General features: G+C 41.9%; 1 protein-coding gene across 2 annotated transcripts in view; it reads right to left on the bottom strand.

Annotated features, from left to right (window-relative positions):
- MED13L (mediator complex subunit 13L) overlaps positions 1 to 18,126 on the bottom strand; it is a 93,067-nt gene extending 74,941 nt beyond the window's left edge. For both annotated transcript variants that reach the window (XR_795516.2, XM_010720563.2), the window contains exons 1-2: positions 17,981 to 18,126; positions 13,584 to 13,667 (exon numbers count right to left, since the gene is read on the bottom strand). Coding sequence is in view for 1 of the 2 variants with exons in the window: in XM_010720563.2 (XP_010718865.1) it covers positions 13,584 to 13,667; positions 17,981 to 18,117 (221 nt within the window). In the remaining variant the exon portion in view is untranslated. The remainder of the gene's footprint in view (positions 1 to 13,583; positions 13,668 to 17,980) is intronic.
- Positions 18,127 to 18,964: the final 838 nt, after the last annotated feature.

Here is an 18,964-nt window from a genome sequence, read left to right as displayed (position 1 = left end):
TGCACCACTCCACTAAGACAGTCAGTCTCAACACAGTGCTTTAGTTTTCAACTGAAAGGTTTAATTAAACGGAATCACTGAGCTAACCCTCTTACTCCCACATCTGCTACAACAACATATTGTGAAAGGGCTGACTAATTTATTTCCAACTCTAAATAACTCATCTCACTCACACAAAACAGCGACTTAAAATTTGAAACATTAAATACATTTTTGAGTATTTTTGTACTAGACACATCCAAAATACAACTCCAAACGCCACGAATGCTACACAAAGGGAAAATGGAACACAGCTGAAATTAGCAGTGTTTGTGTGGCACGGCTGTGAACGTTCACACGGGTTGCTTTTAGGAAGATTAAGCACAACAGAAAATTGCCATACTTACATATTAAGAAAACGCTCCCTGTAACAGAAGATAAATATAGTCCCATTAACTGTATCACTGTCATCTCTTCTAAAGAGAAGTAGAAGCAATGAATGGGGGTGGGGATAGTTAAACCCAATGCTAGTACAATTCCTTCATCAACTGTCTTACAATATTTAACTCCTTAAATTAGAATGAAATTCTTCTATCCCAACTTCCATCAGCAAGATGTTTATTTCTCTATTTTTATGATCACTCCTTTACTTCCTTCATTTACACACACAGCACAGCTACATCAGCATCACTCCTGAGCTCACTTCTGTTGCTGGGACTGCTTCAGGTACTGAGACACGGCCCGTCTTCATTTTGTGTATAGAAAGAAACATCACAATTGTTAGGGCTAAAGGAGAAGGAGAAGAAACAATAACAAGTTTTGCCATTGCAATGACACTGAAAAATGTGCAAAAATAGATGAAGGCAAAGAATTACAGAACATGTTCAGAGTTAGTGGAACTTCGTTAGAAAGACAAAAAAGGTGCAGGAGTCCAAAACAAATTTACAGATAGATATCCTTCTGTATAATCTATATTTAGATGATATATATAAATATTCTTTTTTAGGAACTTTGGCTTAGACCAAGGTATTACCAGCCAGGAAAGAATCTATGGAAAACACTTCCACAGAAATATGTCTGTTTAGAAAAAAAAATCCCCCCCAGAAACAAACAAAACAACCAGCACAACACTGAGAATTTGAATATGTATGAAGAACAAACAGAAGAAACTGTGTCAGCAGCCCATAAAAGCAGAAAGCGCTCTTGTAACAACAGGCGTCCTTCTGAATCTTCTCAACCTGAAGAAATGCCAGCAGGAACAAGAAATGCACCCAAAGTTAATTACAAAGAAAAGTACAGAATGGCATCCACACAAGAAGCAGTAAATACATACGGAGCCCTCCCTGCAAAGGTGATAACTAAAGGAGAGAGAAGAGACATCTACTGAAACAAAGGGACGGATCAGAAGGGAACCAGCTGGTTACACTGCCTACTTGGTGCTTTCAGTAGGAGACAGAACTACACTGTGAAAAATAAAGTTAAAAAAAAAAACAAAAAAAAAAACCAAACAGATTTTTTTTTCCATTTATTGCAGATTATTGTAGATTAACTACAGTATTAATTAGCAACAAATATCTGTCCGTGCTAAATTTCTGTGTGCTCAAACTCAATTAAACTCACATCAGAAAAATCCACCAACAGTTACTAAACACAAAAATATGTCAAGTTGTACTGCCAAGATCAGCAGGAAGCTGACCAAGTGCACAGAAAAATCACTGTATTCCTGGCATGACCTTATGGTCTTCCCCTAAGCTGCTTCACTTCTGACAACTGCTGGAGACGATTTTTACATTAAGGACAGCTCGAGAAGAGTAGCTGGGCGTATTTCTTTAAAAGAAACTAAGAGCATATAATGGCAGGCTATACCTGCAATACCCAGAGTGACTGTATCACACTGCTTGTTAACTCACTCTGGTGGATGTCACATCTCTCTCGTGGCTGTGCCCAGCGTAGGCAAGACCTGAAACACTTCAGGCAGCATCTCTGCTCCCTCCTAAATTAAATCTTTTTTTAGGAATTGGATGCGACAGTAAATCATTCAACTACATCTCCCTGTGATAGAGAAATGTTCTTCAAAAAATCAGATCAAAAATATAGTTTAGGCAGAGCTGTGTGTGTTTCTGCCTAACATGAGGAGTAGTAAGAAGGTAATTCCATGCATTACAAATCCAATTCCATAAATTAGATTGTCAGATTCATTTTAAGATCTTTCCTCAGATTTTCTCTATCATCTTCGGTGGGGATTTTCTCTCTAGTCAACAGATGGAAGTTATATCATTAAATGCATTGATATCATCATCCAAAAACGCTTGCAGCTCCTCTAGTCATGAACAGTTGGTAACAAGAAGAGATTAAAAAGAGGAATTAAAAAAGAAGTCAGAAAATTCCCTTATCTGGTGGGAAATTCCATCTACCTTGCAATACCATCTTGTCCTTCCACGATCCTTCTCCTAGGAGCTCTGCCATGAGTGCTGCTGGGGCAGAAATTGCTTGGCATTAAGCCTTTTACTCGCCCTTCCATGTCACAAATCCTAGGAGCCCACACCTCCTGGCAGGAACTCCCACATCCCATGGAACACTCCACCAACAGAGGAAGATGAAAGCTGAAAATCAGTTGGTGGCACTGAGACTGAACAAACAGGGGGAGTGCAACTGTTCTCCATGCAGGTTTCAATGTATGCCTAAATATCCTGGTATTGGTGGCTTGTCTGTCCAGTAACGCACTGCAGAACTCAAAGGTGGCAGTTGTTATAGAATGCACCTCAAATTGCTTTTCAGTCCAAACCTGAGCCTGTTCTCCGAAATCCACTGAGAGCTTAAGGCAGAAGTCAAGGAGGAAAGATGAGGAAAAAAGGAGGAAGTCTACTTGTGCAGGAAGAAAATATCTTCAGAAGTCAGACACTGAGGAGGATCACACAGACATTATTAAATCCAACAGCACATGAGGTTTTGTTCTGATAAATTATCAAAGACCCAAAGGAATTGCTACGTGAGTGTTTGAGACCACCATATCTTCCACCTGCAGTTCCCTGCACAGATGAACCCTGACCAAGTCATCAGCTGAAGCAACCCCACACAACTCCAGTTTCTACAGCAGCTCTGTGGAGAAGAACCTGGGGGTCTTGATAAATGAAAAACTGAACATGAGCCAGCAGTGTGCTCTTGCAGCTCGGAAAGCAAATGGGATCCTGGGCTCCATCAGAACAGGGGTGCCCAGCAGGGACAGGGAGCTGATTGTCCCCCTCTGCTCTGCTCTTGTGAGGCCCCATCTGCAGCACTGCCCCCAGTACAAGAAGGACAAAGAGCTGTTGGAGAGGGTCCAGAGGAGCCACAAAGATGATCAGGCTGAGGGAGCTGGGCTTGTTCAGCCTGGAGAAGAGAAGGCTGTGGGGTGACCTCAGTGCAGCCTTCAGTACCTAAAGGGAGCCTACAGACAGGAGGGGGGTCAGCTCTTGGAAAGGGGAGATAACAGCAGGACAAGGGGAAATGGTTGGAAGTTGAGGGAGGGGAGATTTAGGTTGGATGTCACAGGTAGAGTGCTGAGGTGCTGGAGCAGCTGTCCACAGAGGCTGTGGATGCCCCATCCCTGGAAGCGTTCAAGGCCAGGCTGGATGGGGCCCTGGGCAGCCTGGGCTGGTATGAAATGGGGAGGTTGGTGGCTCTGCATGTGGCAGGGGGTTGGAGATTTGTGATCCCTGAGGTCCCTTCCAACCCTGGCCTTTCTGCGATTCTGTGATTCTAGTTTCAAGACTTAGAGTGACTCCTTCCTATCCAATACAAACACTTTGGAATAGACATCAGCTCTTCCAAAAGCAGTACATTAAATCCTGAAAAACAGTACCCAGATCCAAGCACTGTAACGACACAGCTGCAGAGGTATAATCGAGACAAAGGAGTTTGGAGCACACGCTTTACCACAAGTGCTAGCCATGGCTGGATCCCTGCTGCAAGGACAAAACGTGAGGTCAGTAGATGGCAGTATGAAGCACATTATGGGTAAAGAGGATCGGTTTGCTGAGCTCTTTGCCACTTGGCAAAAAACATTTTTCCTTCATGGTAACTCATTCTCGGCTTTATTATCAAGAGTAAAATCCAGCGAGACTAAATGCAGAGTGACTTACTACAGCTATTTTTATGTTTACTGATTTTTAGGAAAGAAAACAAACACAGCATCTGCTGTGACTGTCAGAGAAAAGGAGGATAGTCTATGCTGTAAGTCAGAAGCAAGAATGCCATGCAGGTGGAGTTATCCAAAGAGAGAGCCCGGCACACAGCAGCTCCTCTTTCCTTCTTCAAAGCTCTGCACTGTTTGCTCACTTGTTCAGGGTTTCTCAATTCTGTAAACAAACGCTCTCAGAACATCCAAAGCTGCATCAAAGTAAGAGCACTTGGAAGCTGCCCAGGATTTGTGCTTGACAAACCACCAGCTCCACGCACTGCCTTCCTCTAGCCTTAGGCTGAGAACTGGTTTTACTTCTCTGGAGTTCAGTCAGACAGACAAACTCCAAGCAGGACGACAGGAAGCTTCTCCACAGGAAAGGACAACGGGCAAAACTCCTCAACAATGTACCCCTAAATCTATTTGACATAGCTGTATCACATAGGCAGCTCATTGTATTGCCTGCAGAAACCACACCTTCCCCACCATCTGCACCACTCTACAGAAGGAAAAGCTAGACCTCTTTCACTTTGTGACTGATCAAACACAAAAGTAAAAATCTACTCCCCAGTCCATACCTGCTACAATGCACTTGGACAAAACATCCAAAAATAATGAGCAGTTGGTTCTTAATACACTGACCTGCTAACCAAGTTCATCCCACCAAGCACAACTGCTCCAGTTGCAGCTCTTCCCTTTCTGGACTGGTTTAAAAGATAAAAATTACTGAGCTCAGAACTGAGTTCAGCTACAGCAATAGGACAAAGAACAACCCTCAGGAGCAAACATAAGGGGAGAGGTGAGGAGAGTTGACTCAAAACACCCAGCAAGCATTATTTCTGTACTTACAGCAGTGGACTGGTGACATACTCTAATTTTGCTTTACTCAGTTGCCAGGGAAGTGGAAGCTAACAAAGCTCATTAATGATGATATATTTTAAGAAGCATCCACTCTAATTACTGTACATCAGCAGATTGGTCCTGTGCAATGTTCGTTTTAGTCATGAAAAGGATGGCCTACAGCTCGTTATTAGAAGTAAGGACAGCTTTAGATTACTAGCTTTACACAGAAGAATAATAGAGCCTTATTTATATTATGATATAGCCAGTGTTCGTTCAAGTTCCCCATCTCCTAAACTAACAGTAAATTAAAACTACAGAGAAGCTACTTGAGAAGAGTGCCACAACCTTGAACCTGGAAATTTAATAAGCCAAAACATTAAAGGGATTCCAAAGAGCGTAATTCAGCTTTCTCTTCTTTATAAATGGCTCCAGCCAACTATTTTTCAAAAAGATAAGCATTTCCAAAACTTTTTTTGATCAGTCACAGAATAGACCGTTTATATCGCATCGCCACGTGATTTCCTAACCAGCAACGTGACTGCACAACATCAGCCTGGCAGCCTCCTCTGCACTGTTTCCTCCTGCTGAGCACGGACGACAGCGACGCGTTGCAGCACCTGGAGCACAGAGCACAGCCCGGCACCCTGCCTGCTCCCGGCCTGTGCAGGGGAACTCCTCAGCTGTACACAGGCAAACCTGGGAGGTTTGGGGAAAGGATTTAAGGAAAGAAGAGGAGGAGAGAGACTGAAATTGTCATTTTGGCCAGCAGCAACATGGAAGATGGCAGAAGTGTCATTAATAGCTGGAGGTTTGCTAGCAGATAGATTAACTAAGGATGCGATGGCTCCATACTGGCAATAAGGGGAAAAAAAACCAAACAATCAAACCCACAGTAGTTCAGTTTCATTTCAGTCCGTGTCTTCAGGCATTAAAGGTTAGCAAAGAAAATCTAAGCAAATGTAAGTCTCAAGGAGCACTTTCAGAAATGAATAACCTAGATAAGTTCCTTCTGAAATAAAGCTGTAGTTCAAAACCTGTTGCTCAACATTAACTTAATTTTACAAAGGTATAAAAGCATCATGAAAATAAACGAAAAGTAATATTGGAATTTCTTCATTTGAATTTTTCTTTGTTTTTGGGGAAAGATCGAAGATTTTTGGCTTTAGTCATCAGCTCCATTTGGGAACACGAAGAAGCATATTTCATCCTGAATTGGACTCAACACAAATCCATACAGTGCCACTGTTTTCCCAGAACTCTAAAGGCCACCTGCTGCCTGCAAGGATTTTAGATCAGTCTAAGCACAAAATGCAGCTTGATATTCAGTCCTTCAAGAAAGCTGACGCCTCTCGTGCAAGTTTTTGGAATGCAGGAAGCAGAGCTATAGCAGTAACTACAATTAGAGTTACAACAAAGTAAGTATTCAAAACTAAGGCCCTCTAAATATCTACAAAAGCCCTTAAGTCAATTCATTACTGATACAGTAAGTGACAACACTTGTGTTTGGCAGACAGTGCAACTGGGAGCCCTGACAAATCTAATTAACAGCACATCAGGGGCACTTCGTTTATCCTTTATATACAGTGCCAATAGCAAACGCATAATGAGAAAAGGAGCTTAAACATTAGTGGGACTTCGCTAATTGGTCACCAAGTCCTTGTTAAGCCAGGCTTCATATATAATTATTGAAGTTCCAAACAATCCATGAAGATACAAAGTCACTTCTAAACTAGATAAATATAAATAGCTAAAAAGAAGCAGAAAACGGAAGTACATAACCAAGCTTTTCTTTAACAACTTGCTGTTTGTATACCCCAGACACAAACATTTCAAATCTTCAAATAATTATTTCTTGAAAAGTGATCAAGTGTGAAAAATAGTACAGTGTCTCAATTATATTGAATTATGCAAATATTTGGTGTGCACGTAGGCATGCCAATAGCCTTACACGTGTAAGCATTTGAATATGAAATAAATGCTGCCTGCAAATAAGAAGCTCAAGACAAAGTTGTACAGAATCCCAGAGTAAATGATGAGAAGAGCAGTTTTATACACGTCTGTTCATTTGTATTCATTACATCAGTAAAATGATCCTTATCTCCAAGATCCTAGATGTAATGGATACTCATTACAGACTTCTGTGGGTTCCAGTTTATGTCACCATATACCCAAAGACAGCAAAAATAGTGACCTCAAGTGTGCAAGTGGCTGCTGATGGAAATACCTCCCACGGCACGCGCCGCCCATTTCCTGGCTTCCTCAAAATCCTTACAACAGTAGTTGAAAACGTATGAAAATGCATGCTCCATCATGCTTAGTGACAGCACCTCGAATTTTTCAACTTCCTCAAAGTACAGCCCAAGAGAGGGGGCTGTCCTGAGAGACAAGAGCTTGTTCTTACCCTCTGCTGTTGTGAGGAAGAACTCTGCTAACGTCTCATTGTGAAGTGGCAAACACTGCCCAGTAGTGCACTGCGTTGGAAAGGCACTGGAGCTTACAAAAACCCTCTGGGGGGAGGTTCCACCACTTCTGCTGCTTGCACCCCTCCCTCCCACCAAATGCCCACCTTTTACAGTTTCTGCATGAATTCAGGGACAGACAACTACTGTGGTACGTGAGCACAATCAGCTTTGTTTGGCAAGCAAGCAGCAGTCCCATTTTGACATAATGCCGCATCCATACAAAGAGGCTGGTGCAATAATATAACCCCTGCTATCAAGACAGGGGTAAGTTTGCAAAGGTGGAACAAATGGCACATCTAACAACAGCCTACCCACTCCATCTCAGTGTCTGGCTCAGCTCCAAGCCTTCAGCAAACAATTGTGTAAGACATTCTGCAGCACCAATTGAATTAGCTGAAGTGGATACACACAGCATAGTAGAAGCACTGCTCCTGTGACATCTTCCAGTGACCCCACGTAGGGAGTCCCTCTGATATTCCTGGGACTTTATCTTCACTGGCAAGGGTCAATAAATCTGAAGAATTGGTGCCTGGGGTTACTTTGCCACTGTCTTTTTAATGCTCTTACCCCAGGAAAGGGAGTTGAAAAGGTTGGGTCAACCCGGGAAGGAAGCAGCCCTCAGCAATACTTGCTACAAGTGCATCCATCTAGCCCCTGGTTTCATTTACTGCAGGACATTCATAAAACCTACCAGTTGTGGCCACGTGCCACAGCATACGGAGAGCACAAGCCAGGCAGGATATTTCATCTGCTCTATGAAAATTTTACAGCACGGTGACGGTCCTTTCCAGCTTTTTCAAAACACTGTTTTATTATTTTCATTACTGAATGAAAAAATACCAAGCCACTGAATAGAGAATACCCCTACTTAATTCGGAGCTCATCTAGGACTTTACCGTGGCAATAAAGCACCTCAGGGCCTGCAGTCCCCACTTTTCCTGCACAGTGTGCTGACATCCTCAAGAGTTTTACATACAGGATTCTTAAAATTTGGCACCAACACCCCAAGGTTACCAGTAGTATAGAGCAGGTCGTAAGAATTTAAACAGGTTTGAATGCTGTTTTTCCAAATTATCTTAATAACATCCTTAAGTACTTCTAAATTATTAATGTTTTACTGTCTCCATAAAAGCATTCATTGTATTTACAAATTGTATCACATTAATGCACTTTAGTGTAGTTTAATTATATTAAATTGCTCTAAAGCATCAGAAGTTTAAGCACACTGATATCAGCAACATCGGGTCTTGCAAAAAGAAAAGCACTGAAAACAGTGAAGTTTACAATCCGTATTTTGTACCAATTCCTTCAGCTAACCATGAACACAGATTGCATTCCCACGGCTGCATTACCCAAGGCTGGGAGGTAAAATCAGCTTTAGTACACAAGGCTGCTGGTTCGGATGAAACAAACACACACCAGAGCTTGCTGCTGAAACCGTAAGACTGAGAAAAAACCTCAGAGATTAACATTACTTTTCAGAATTTAAACCTCAGAGGTATAAAAACCTCTGGCTGGGAACTAAGCTTCTTCTCCAACTACAATAGCAAAGCCTATTTTTTCAAGTATGGGAATAATTTTTGAAAAATATGCAGTATTTCTCACTACTCAGTATTTCTACTGTTTTTTATTTAAGAAGTTGGGAATAAATCATACCTGATTGAGATTAAATCAGATTGTTCTCCTTGCAAGTCTTTCCTCAGTCACGAGGCTACTGGTTGGCTACAGCATGCCATACGCTGTAAATTACTGCAGTACCACTGCTTTCAAGAACATGATCACATCACTGAAATCTTTTTTACACTGCTAAAATACAAGTACAGAAATAAGATTTCTGATACAAGATCAGAAATAAGAATCAAAACAATTTAAATGGCTTGATTCATGCTCTCACAGCACTGCATGTGCACAATCAATTACCATTCCTCAGCTGAGGAATCCAAATCCCATTAAAAAACTGTAACTAGATCAGTTAAACTTGTTCTGCCGTGCTCCTACTGAAGGATGCCATTATTTAATGAATCACCTTGCTAACATTTGCCAGAAGGCATTACCTGTTCAATGCCACACACCACAGCCCAACCTGGGCAGCAGACGCAGCACCGGTGCTGCTCACTTCCAGGCCCTCCTGGCCCTGCACTACAGCTTTCCCCAGAGCCCACTAAACCTGATGCCTTCAGATGAAGAACTGACAGACACGAGTTCCTAGCATGGCAAAAAGAGAATGCAGCTTGCAGCCTTACCTGGAAACGATGCTCAGTGCCAGCAGAGGCATCGCTGATCAGATGTTCCTTGGCTAAGTCCTACTCCCAGCAAACCCAAGGCACCGATGATTTTCAAGATCTCAAAGCAGTGCTTGAAGTGCCTGCAGCACAGCCCTCCAAGGCACTCCTCTACACCCCACTCTGATGCTTGCAAAAAGCAGAGGTGTGGATGCATTGACTGAACTCTGCTAAACCTGGAAATTCCAAGGGCTCAGACCTAAGGGGAAAGAGCTGACGTGAAAGCTTAGGATAGCTTATCTACTGGGACACTGTCAGCTTGTAATTCAGAGACTTCTACCAGCACCATAGGAGGATCAACTGCTACATGGAACAGTACCAAAAATTTGACTGGAAACTGAGATTTAAGAACTGTAGTATCTCACAGCAGCCAAGCTGCACTTTGCTCTTCCACCTGCACTGCTTCAAGCGCATGAAAGGCACTGTGGCTACTGAAACATCACTGACCATTCTTATTACTAGGAGAGAGCTGAAAAAGTTCTTCTTGTAATGAGAGAAGTACTTCCAAGTACTTTACTGACTAAGCTTTTCTTGCTTTTTTTTCTTTTTAAGAGAAGAAACCTCAAACTTGGAGAAGAGGAGCGGACCCACCAGCTACGCAAGTCATTTAAAAAATAGTTCAACTTACATTAAGTTGCTCATGCAATTCAATATAAACTGATTTCTTTCTCAATTTTCTACCACACATCAACAAAACAGACGTTGAAATTACACTAGTTAAAACCTCGAAAGAAGGATGGTGAGATTTTTCCCCCTCAGTAATGTGCGCAAGATTTGTAGCAGTGCTTCCACAATCCGAAATCCCCTCACAAAACTTGGGAAGTGACTGCGAACACAGCGGGAAGCATTATCAATTCCTTCTATCATTTGTGATGATAAATAAGCAAGGTTAGCGTTCTTCAGCGGTCGCTTGGAAACATATTTCAGACACACAGTGCTGTAGAGCAGACAATAAACCACGCAGCGTTGTTCAGCAAGCAACACGTACTACTCACTAGTGCTACCAACAAAGAGGGTGCTTGGGAAAGAAAACCCACAAGCACCGAGCTACATCTCCTGTCAAAAGCATCTGGTTCCCTCGCAAGCACAACCATCGCATACGGATCTGTAACTCCCTCTGCTGTTCCCTCACGTCTGAGCAGAGCAGAATTCATCAGGCACACTGTTCCTCACGCTGCCCAAGGTCACCCATTGTTCCCAGGCCTCCTTTTCACATCCCAGGACTAAGTGGGTCACGGCCACTGCCACGCTCCACTTCATCTTTGACTTCATTCTAAACTCACACATCTCCCCACCCTTCTCCCTTAATGCCATTCACAAAATCACAGGCACTGAATGGAGCTGCATGAGCTCTGCTCTTCCCTGGGTGCTCATACCCAGCCATCGCAGTGAGTACTCTGCTGAGATGAACTTGGTGCTCCAGGATTTCCAAAATTGGAGACGACTGACTTTGCCTAAAACCAGACTGCAGAACCGCCTGCATTTCTTTGTCTGAACAACATCTGATCAGTTTTCCATGCATTTGGAAAGGGGAAAAATATACATGTGTACATACACCTTGTTCCAGCCAAGGACAACACTGTATACGTTTTCAATGTGATTACATGGTCCCAAACTCCAACCTAATCATACAGACCCCAATTTATTTCTGGTATTTTATACATTTACATGGGTTTAGTTACTGTATTTTACAACTTTCTGTATCCATGAAGGCTTCACCACCAGCAGTGCTGGAACACCCACCCCCCTGCAGCTGGCCTGCTCATCCTACAGCTCCTCACTGTGCTATCTGAATGAATTTAAGTGGAAGAAACGTTAATACTTTTACGTAAAGATAGTTTACTGTGCTTACTAAGAGAAAGAGATTAAATGAAAAGTCAGGACAAATACATCCTCAAAGCCTCCTATTACTCCTATTACTGCCACTGTCTGAACCAGATCCTACTGCCATCTTCTGCAGTCTGTACCCCACCTCTCAGTAAGATCAGACAATTCCAATGACATAGACGCAACAGAAAAATTACCAAGCTCAGACAACCCAAAAGCTATCTCCAACTGGGCCATAAATGCTCTTAAAAAAAAAAAAACAACGACACACAACTCTGTATATCCATTGGATCGATAACGACAATTAGTTTCACTAATTAAAGCCCAACAACAACTACTGTGTTCTTGAAATCAAGCGTCTACTCATTAAGCCTAAAACTCCCTATAAAAGTGCCATTTTGTATACAGTAATAATTTAAATATCACTTCAGTGTTCAACACTAATTTCTGTAATTCTGTCTTCTCTAGAACAGGTTACGTGCATACTGTACGCACACTGCAAACCGAGGGATCTGCAGATCCCTGCACTGTATCAGCAATTTGGTGTCACATACATGTAAATAAGGCACAGAACCTACTACTAGCTTCCCAGAATTCTAAAGCCACCTTCCCCTCTGTGTCAGTGCTGCTGCTGTTTGACAGATGTTGTCTATTGCATCAGACGCTTCAGTTCTCAGACTGTGGCACACCAGGAATAAACACGAGAATCACAGATGCATTTCGTTTGTGCTGTAAGGCTGCAGTGAGGTTGATAAAACAAACAGCTTTTGCTGAAAGGAGCCGTCTCACTTTTCCAGCAATACCAACACCTAGCACCAATCCAGTACCAAACCACTGCCATCGTCCAGAAAATTAGATATTGCTGCGATCAGAAAAGAAGCAGAGAAAACACGAGGGGGCAGTGGGTTATGTCCGGCCAGGACATAGGAAGACATGGGCAAAACTGGCTATTTCAACAGCTTCTTGCCATTAGCTGAGAGTGAAGTCACAGAAGTTACACTTACAGCACAACTCTGCTTAACTGCAAAGAGTCCAAGCGGTACAAAAGAGACATTCCTACACTAAGTTGAAGCTTTCCGTTTTTACAAAGATGATAAATTCACGTCTAATTACTACACTGTAATCTTAATCTTAAAAACAACTTCTGTTTCCACGTCCATGGTTAACACAATCTGTCACAGAATGCAGGCAATGCTTTGTAATATTCCATTCTAGCACTGTAGTAAAATAGCTAGGAGACCAGGCAGAGGGCATATGAGCTACAGACCGATTTCCACCTGTACCTACAGCTGTCCTCAGACACACTGCTGTGATTTGCTACACTGAAAGAAGTTGCCACCCCACTTCATCTCCACTTGCTCATTACCTTCAAACCTCCCAGCATAACTGCATGTTTAGTCACTTCCTAACCCAGTTCTGTCAAAATGATTCCCGTTAGAAAATCTGTGTTTCAGCTTAACTCAGATTATTCTTGACACTATAAATGCAAGTACCAGAAGATCTGAGAACATTGTAACCTTTAACGCTGGGAGAGGAAATAGCAGTGAGCAAGTGCAGACAGTTACTCCTTCCCATGCTTCTCCTGCTGCAAGAGAAGCACATCCGTCAGCCAAAGTCAGCCTGCCCCATCACTGAAAGCTGTATATCAAGGCTGGCAACTTTCAATAAACTTACACTTAATTTACTGCTTAAAATTTCAGGTTGAGGGAAGGTGTCCAGAAATTCAAATCACTTGTTGCAAATACCTGGAATGCTGCTGGGTAATGAGTGTAGCAGGTGGACACTTAAAAAAATAGCCAGAAAATAAAGTGAAATCAAGAGTCAAACACTATGCTCACCTTCTCATCTCAAATTATCATCACCAACACTTCTGAAATTACTTCATTACTTCCCACGTATTACTGATGTGAACAGTGTTTATGTTTTTACTTGATAAGTAAGGCAAAAACAATCCACAAAAGGCAGCATCAACTTATTGGCATGTGAAATAAAACACTGACAAGAACAGTATTGTTATAAAGATCACCTCACCTTTTGTTAACAGGCTTCTCATCCTTGTCATAAGGTCTGATGAACCATTTTCCAATTCTCACAAAGTTTTTATCCATCAAGCACCTAGAAAATAATTACATCAACAATTACTAGTTACATCCTAAGACATAATTAAAAGCAGCCTTTGAAGACAGTAAATAGAAGGAGATTAAACAGCTGGTCTTCCCTCAAAACCAACTCACTCAGCAGCTCCGGGTTCAGAGCTCCATGTAAATTCCCTGCTCCCCATTTTCCCACACTGGTCACAGCAGTCAGTGTCCAGTCCCACGACACAGGCACTAATGCAGATATTCAGTCAAAGATGAGGGCAGAATGTGAATCTCTCCTCTTTCACACCATTTTTTTGCTGAATGATCCATTGCCTTATTTTTCTAACCCCCCCCTTCTTGAATACAGATTATTTGCAGGATGTGTTCTGTGTTTCTCTGAGACTTAATGACAAAGAACACACGTTCCTGTATTTGTCATATGAAAACGACAGTATAAACTAACAACAGAATATGAATGACAGGAAATTATATTAACCCAAAATTAACAATGAACCATTTTCTGTTCACATGACCCACAGCATTATTTCAGGTGTTGTAACTACGATAGTGCTTTTTCTCTCAGAAAACCTCTCTCCAGGAAAACATACTCCAGAAACGGTGGGCTCTATGGCTTTAAAAAATGTAGGGAGAATCCAAAGTGATCAATAATCAGTTTAGGCTGACAAGCTGAAGATGTGCACGATGACTTCTTATGTCCACCCGTACTGAAAAATCCCACTTGCAATGTGCCAAAACAATTTAAACACACTTTGTACATTAAATGTGCAGTTGAGCAAACTGCCTGAGGGATCACAAATTTGTTACAAAGGCTTATCTTTCAATAAGGTAAATATTAGGTTTTGAAAGCAATGACAAACTGATTGTTTGTTGCTACTGGTTCATATTACAATATGATTACAAATGACAGGCCATGTACACGCTTTCTCTATGTTTCACATCTAAATAGCATTCCATTAGTTGGATGGAAAAAGGATACTTCTCCATTCTTCAACATTTTCCAACCATTTATTTTTCTGGCAGTTGTTGCAGACAAACCAAAAACAATCACACCTCGTGTTCTGAAAAAGCACATTCTTTCTTTAGAAAAACTATATTTTGTTGTATATTTTAAAAGCACACCTCAACCAGACAGGAAATGGACAACAATGCAGATACCAACGTGTTCATTCTTCTGTAAAAACTTGGCAGGGTTTTCCGAAATTAAAACCAGGCTGAAGAATATTCTAAACACACCATTTCTCTATTCAAGTAAAAATAATCCAGGTCAATTGAGTATTTCAATATCTTAAAGTGAATTTGGAAGCTAAATCACCAAAGATCTAAAGACACTGCTCTTGTGCTGGCAGAAAAGAAGAAATTCTTCAGTGTTTCCCCAGGAAAGAGCTGCTGTCTGAAAGCCTTTCACTGTCACCACACTTCATAAAAACAAAGGAAGTAGAGTTTATATCAGATGCCTTAAGAAAAGAATCCGTACTAGCAAGAAGTACAATTTTAAACTCCCCCCACATACACATTTCATGCCACATCATCACGTCTCAGGACAGCAGGCTTAACTGCCCCAAACAAAAGTTAATTTCCCAGAAAGAAGTCTTCGTGAGCAGAGCTGGCCTTAAGAACGAGCCATCCCTCACACGCTGGGCTGAATCTCAGCTCGTTCAAGGCATAATCCTATAAAAGCATGATTGCAGAGGCACAGATCTCAAAGATTCGGCCGAGTGAACAATTAATGACAGCACTGAATTAGGTTTTGCTCCATAAGCACGCAGCAGTAACTGGAGTCCTTAACACTAAAGCCATAACAATGAACTTGAGTGAAAAAAAAAAACAACTGGTCATAAACCCCAGATGAGTATACACTTTAAAGCAGTTATTTAATCACATGGAAACATAAAACACTCGGAACTCTTCTGCTTGCTCCTCTCGTTAAGACTGAGTGCTGTTTTCTTCTTAAGCAGCACAGCTATTAAAACACCGCGCTGCCACTTGACCTCCTGTACTCTTGATTTCACTTTTCTAAGATAAAATGATCCGATGAGGGCATACAAATGATTATAAAATAGTACTGAATACTACCAGTAATATTTCCTCAGATCTTCTCAACATTTTCTGAGCAGGAAGGCAGTGAGCTGCTGGGGACAGCAGGCAGCACCACCGTGCCGCCCAGGGCCATGGAGGTCCAGGCCCATGGCTGACAGCAGCCTGCAGTGCTTCTGCACACTCTAACGTAGCCAACAGAGGCTCAGCTCTGGGAATCTTTATTTGTATTTCCTGCTGATAACAGGAGCTTCTGATTGCTAGTTTGGGTATTTAGTAAACGAAAATAAAGCCTCCTCCTCTTCCCTATCTCAGCCTCCTCCCAGTCCTCCCCAGGAGCCATGGCTTCACCTGGGCACAAGGCTCAGAAATCTGTGTCTTGGTTTATTTAAAATACATTCAGGCTGGAAGTAAGATAGCTAATGGATAGATATTTGATTACTTGCCCTCTCGGTCACCTTGACAACAGGTGCATTATAAACCTTATTGCTAAAGGCGTCCAAGCCCAGAGCGGGCTGCACCATGAGCAGGTCACCATGCTGGGCCCCAGCCCCCTGGAGCGTCCTTCCACAGAGATATTCGAGACCCATCTGGACTCCCACTGGTGTGACCTATCGTAGGGGATCTGCTTTAGCAGGAAAGATGGATTCGATGATCTCTTGAGGTCCCTTCCAACCCCTGTGCTTCTGTGAGCAGCTGTGGCCCAGGGAGAGGAGCAAGGCAGCCTCAGCCATAGGGCAAGAGGCCAAGTCTGGGGCTCTGGGCACCCAGAGATGCTCCGAGTAGCACCCAAGGGTGTGTGCTGACCAACAGAATGCGCCAACAACCACTACTGACAAAAAGAGTGCCCCAGGGATTTTCTCTCAGCCGAGACAGAAACGATATTACTAGCTCTGCCAACCCATCCCAGTACAGTTGGCTGCTGCTGCTGATGTTTCTTTCATAAATTCATACTTCACGAGCTTCAAGTGTTCCAAGAAATAAGAATATCCATTAGGAGCCTTACTTTAAAGACCGCTGGATGGGTACCAGAGATCAATAAGCATGTGTAAAATGCATTTTTCACTTACACTCTGCAAAGTGACAACAGAACTAGTGACCATTCCAAGCTGAGAATGGAATTCCTGTGTTTCTATTCACCGGGTTTTTATTCACTTTGAGCAGTCTGCTACTTATATTAAAATCCCCCAAAAGAGCAATGAAGCAGGAGATAAGTAGTACAACGTCTGGTCGCTGTACCTGTGTATGCATGTAGGAGTTAATGTGCTATGGGCACAAACAGGTACTGATTGTCAAGGGGACACGGTTACTGTGCTCATGGAAATACAGCCTCAGGAACATAATGCAAATCTGATTACTAGTAAGCAGATCAAAGCAAACAGGATGCTAAATGAGACAAGATGAAAGTGTTTTCAATTAGCTTACTTTCCAAGAAAAATATGTCTTGCTACATCCTGCAAATAAACTGTAACACAGTGGAACAAGAAAGATGAATTCTATTTTATTATTCAAAAAATGTGGGAAAAGTTTAATGACACAATCCTGAGAAGATCTAAAAATACATAAAGTTCATGAAATATAACATAGGAAGATGGTGAAGACCTGAAGAACTGGAACAACAGAGAGGGAATGAAATGCACTAGTCTGGCTGCAGTGTCAAACACTGAAGGACTAACAAAGAAGCTTGTCTTCAGCATGCTTAAGAGCTGCTAGCTGGCTTAAGAAGAAAAAGCTTCAAGTGTATTACCTAATGATACAATAACTCCGCAGCCAAACTATATACATATGATGAAGACAAAAGAAAGCAGTGCTAGATTACATTAGGGCAGCCAGAGACAGAATTGTGAAGCTTCCCTCTGAATATAGTGTACAAATTGAGCCAAGTTGTAACATGCACGTCCTGATTGGAAGAATGGAGTTAAGGTCTTTTAGTAACAACTGTTAAAATATGTACTATTTAATCTCAAAAGGGGCTAGGGGCCAGATATAATTACGCTCTGCAAGCACTCCACTCCATAAACTTTTTAACCTTCCTGAAACAGCTCCCCAGCATGAACACAAGCAGAAAAACATCATATTACTTGCTGTACGAGTATTTAGTCTGCGCAGTCCTTTATGATGCATTACCAGATTAAATGACTTCAGAAATCCATTTCTCTCTCACATTTTTGTAGTGAAGTTGTACCTCTAAAAAAATCTATTTTAAGATCGATAATATAAATGGTACATAAATATCCTGAATTTCGTTCAATGTAAAAATGAAACATTTGAGTGCAACAAAGTGTTTCTTACCTTTCCAGGAGGTTATGAATTGCTTTGAAGAGCAGGGTCCTACACTCATAGGAAAGACCATTCTCCCACAGTCCTTCTTCCACCACTACAAAAAAACAAACACCAACATGCTCAGAACAGAAGACAGACATTTGCATTAAACATAACTCCAACAGTTCTAATTCCCCATGGCAGCACGTTTTGTGAAGTTATTTCAACTATTGAGCATAATGCCAAAGGAGATGTAAATGTACCTAGCTAAAGACAACAACTTCGAATTTAAATGGTGAGGGGGTGAAAAACAAAGCCAACAAGAACTGCATAAAGCAAGCATTTGTTGGTAGGAAAGGATTCAATATTAAATGCAGGGGGTGAAGAATTCATGATCATACTTTGCCACAACTGCTGACAGACCCTTTAGAATTTCTGTGCCAATAGAGACAACAAGACACAAAGTGAACCGTTAAAGTTTTAAAGTCTATTTACACAACTTAAAAGCATTGAAGAACTCTACTGAATTTTCAGTCACGCTCAAGTGAAGTTCCTCCCCTCCAGTGACTGATAATATTGCAGTGAAAATGCACAGCAGTTTTTTCTTCCAAAATAAAATCTGAAAACCTCATCTCACGACTGCAGAGGTTTATGGGAGTAGAAAACACCACTGATATCTCACAGCCGAGTGCAGCATAAACTCTTACTGGAATGAGAACATGAAGGACACACAAACCTCAGCAATACCTGCTGTCCTTATGGCACTACTGCTGAATTCTAGAACTACCAAGAGTAAAGGGCAGTCTGTACCAGAATCTGCACCTCCTGACTGCAAAAGGATTTCATCTCTGCTAGAGTAAACATGAACCATGAAATAACCTTGTCAAGGAAAATGGATTTGTTCTGTCATCTCAACTGAATGGGAGTGCTCTGTAGATCTTTCAAACTGCGAACAAAATTCGGCACCATGTTAAGGACTGAATCCTTAACAGTCCTTGGCCAACTGAAAGGATG

The sequence above is a fragment of the Meleagris gallopavo genome, chromosome 17 (assembly GCF_000146605.3).
Source record: "Meleagris gallopavo isolate NT-WF06-2002-E0010 breed Aviagen turkey brand Nicholas breeding stock chromosome 17, Turkey_5.1, whole genome shotgun sequence".
Classification (NCBI taxonomy): Eukaryota; Metazoa; Chordata; class Aves; order Galliformes; family Phasianidae; genus Meleagris; species Meleagris gallopavo.
This window is presented reverse-complemented; position numbering and strand designations above follow the sequence as displayed.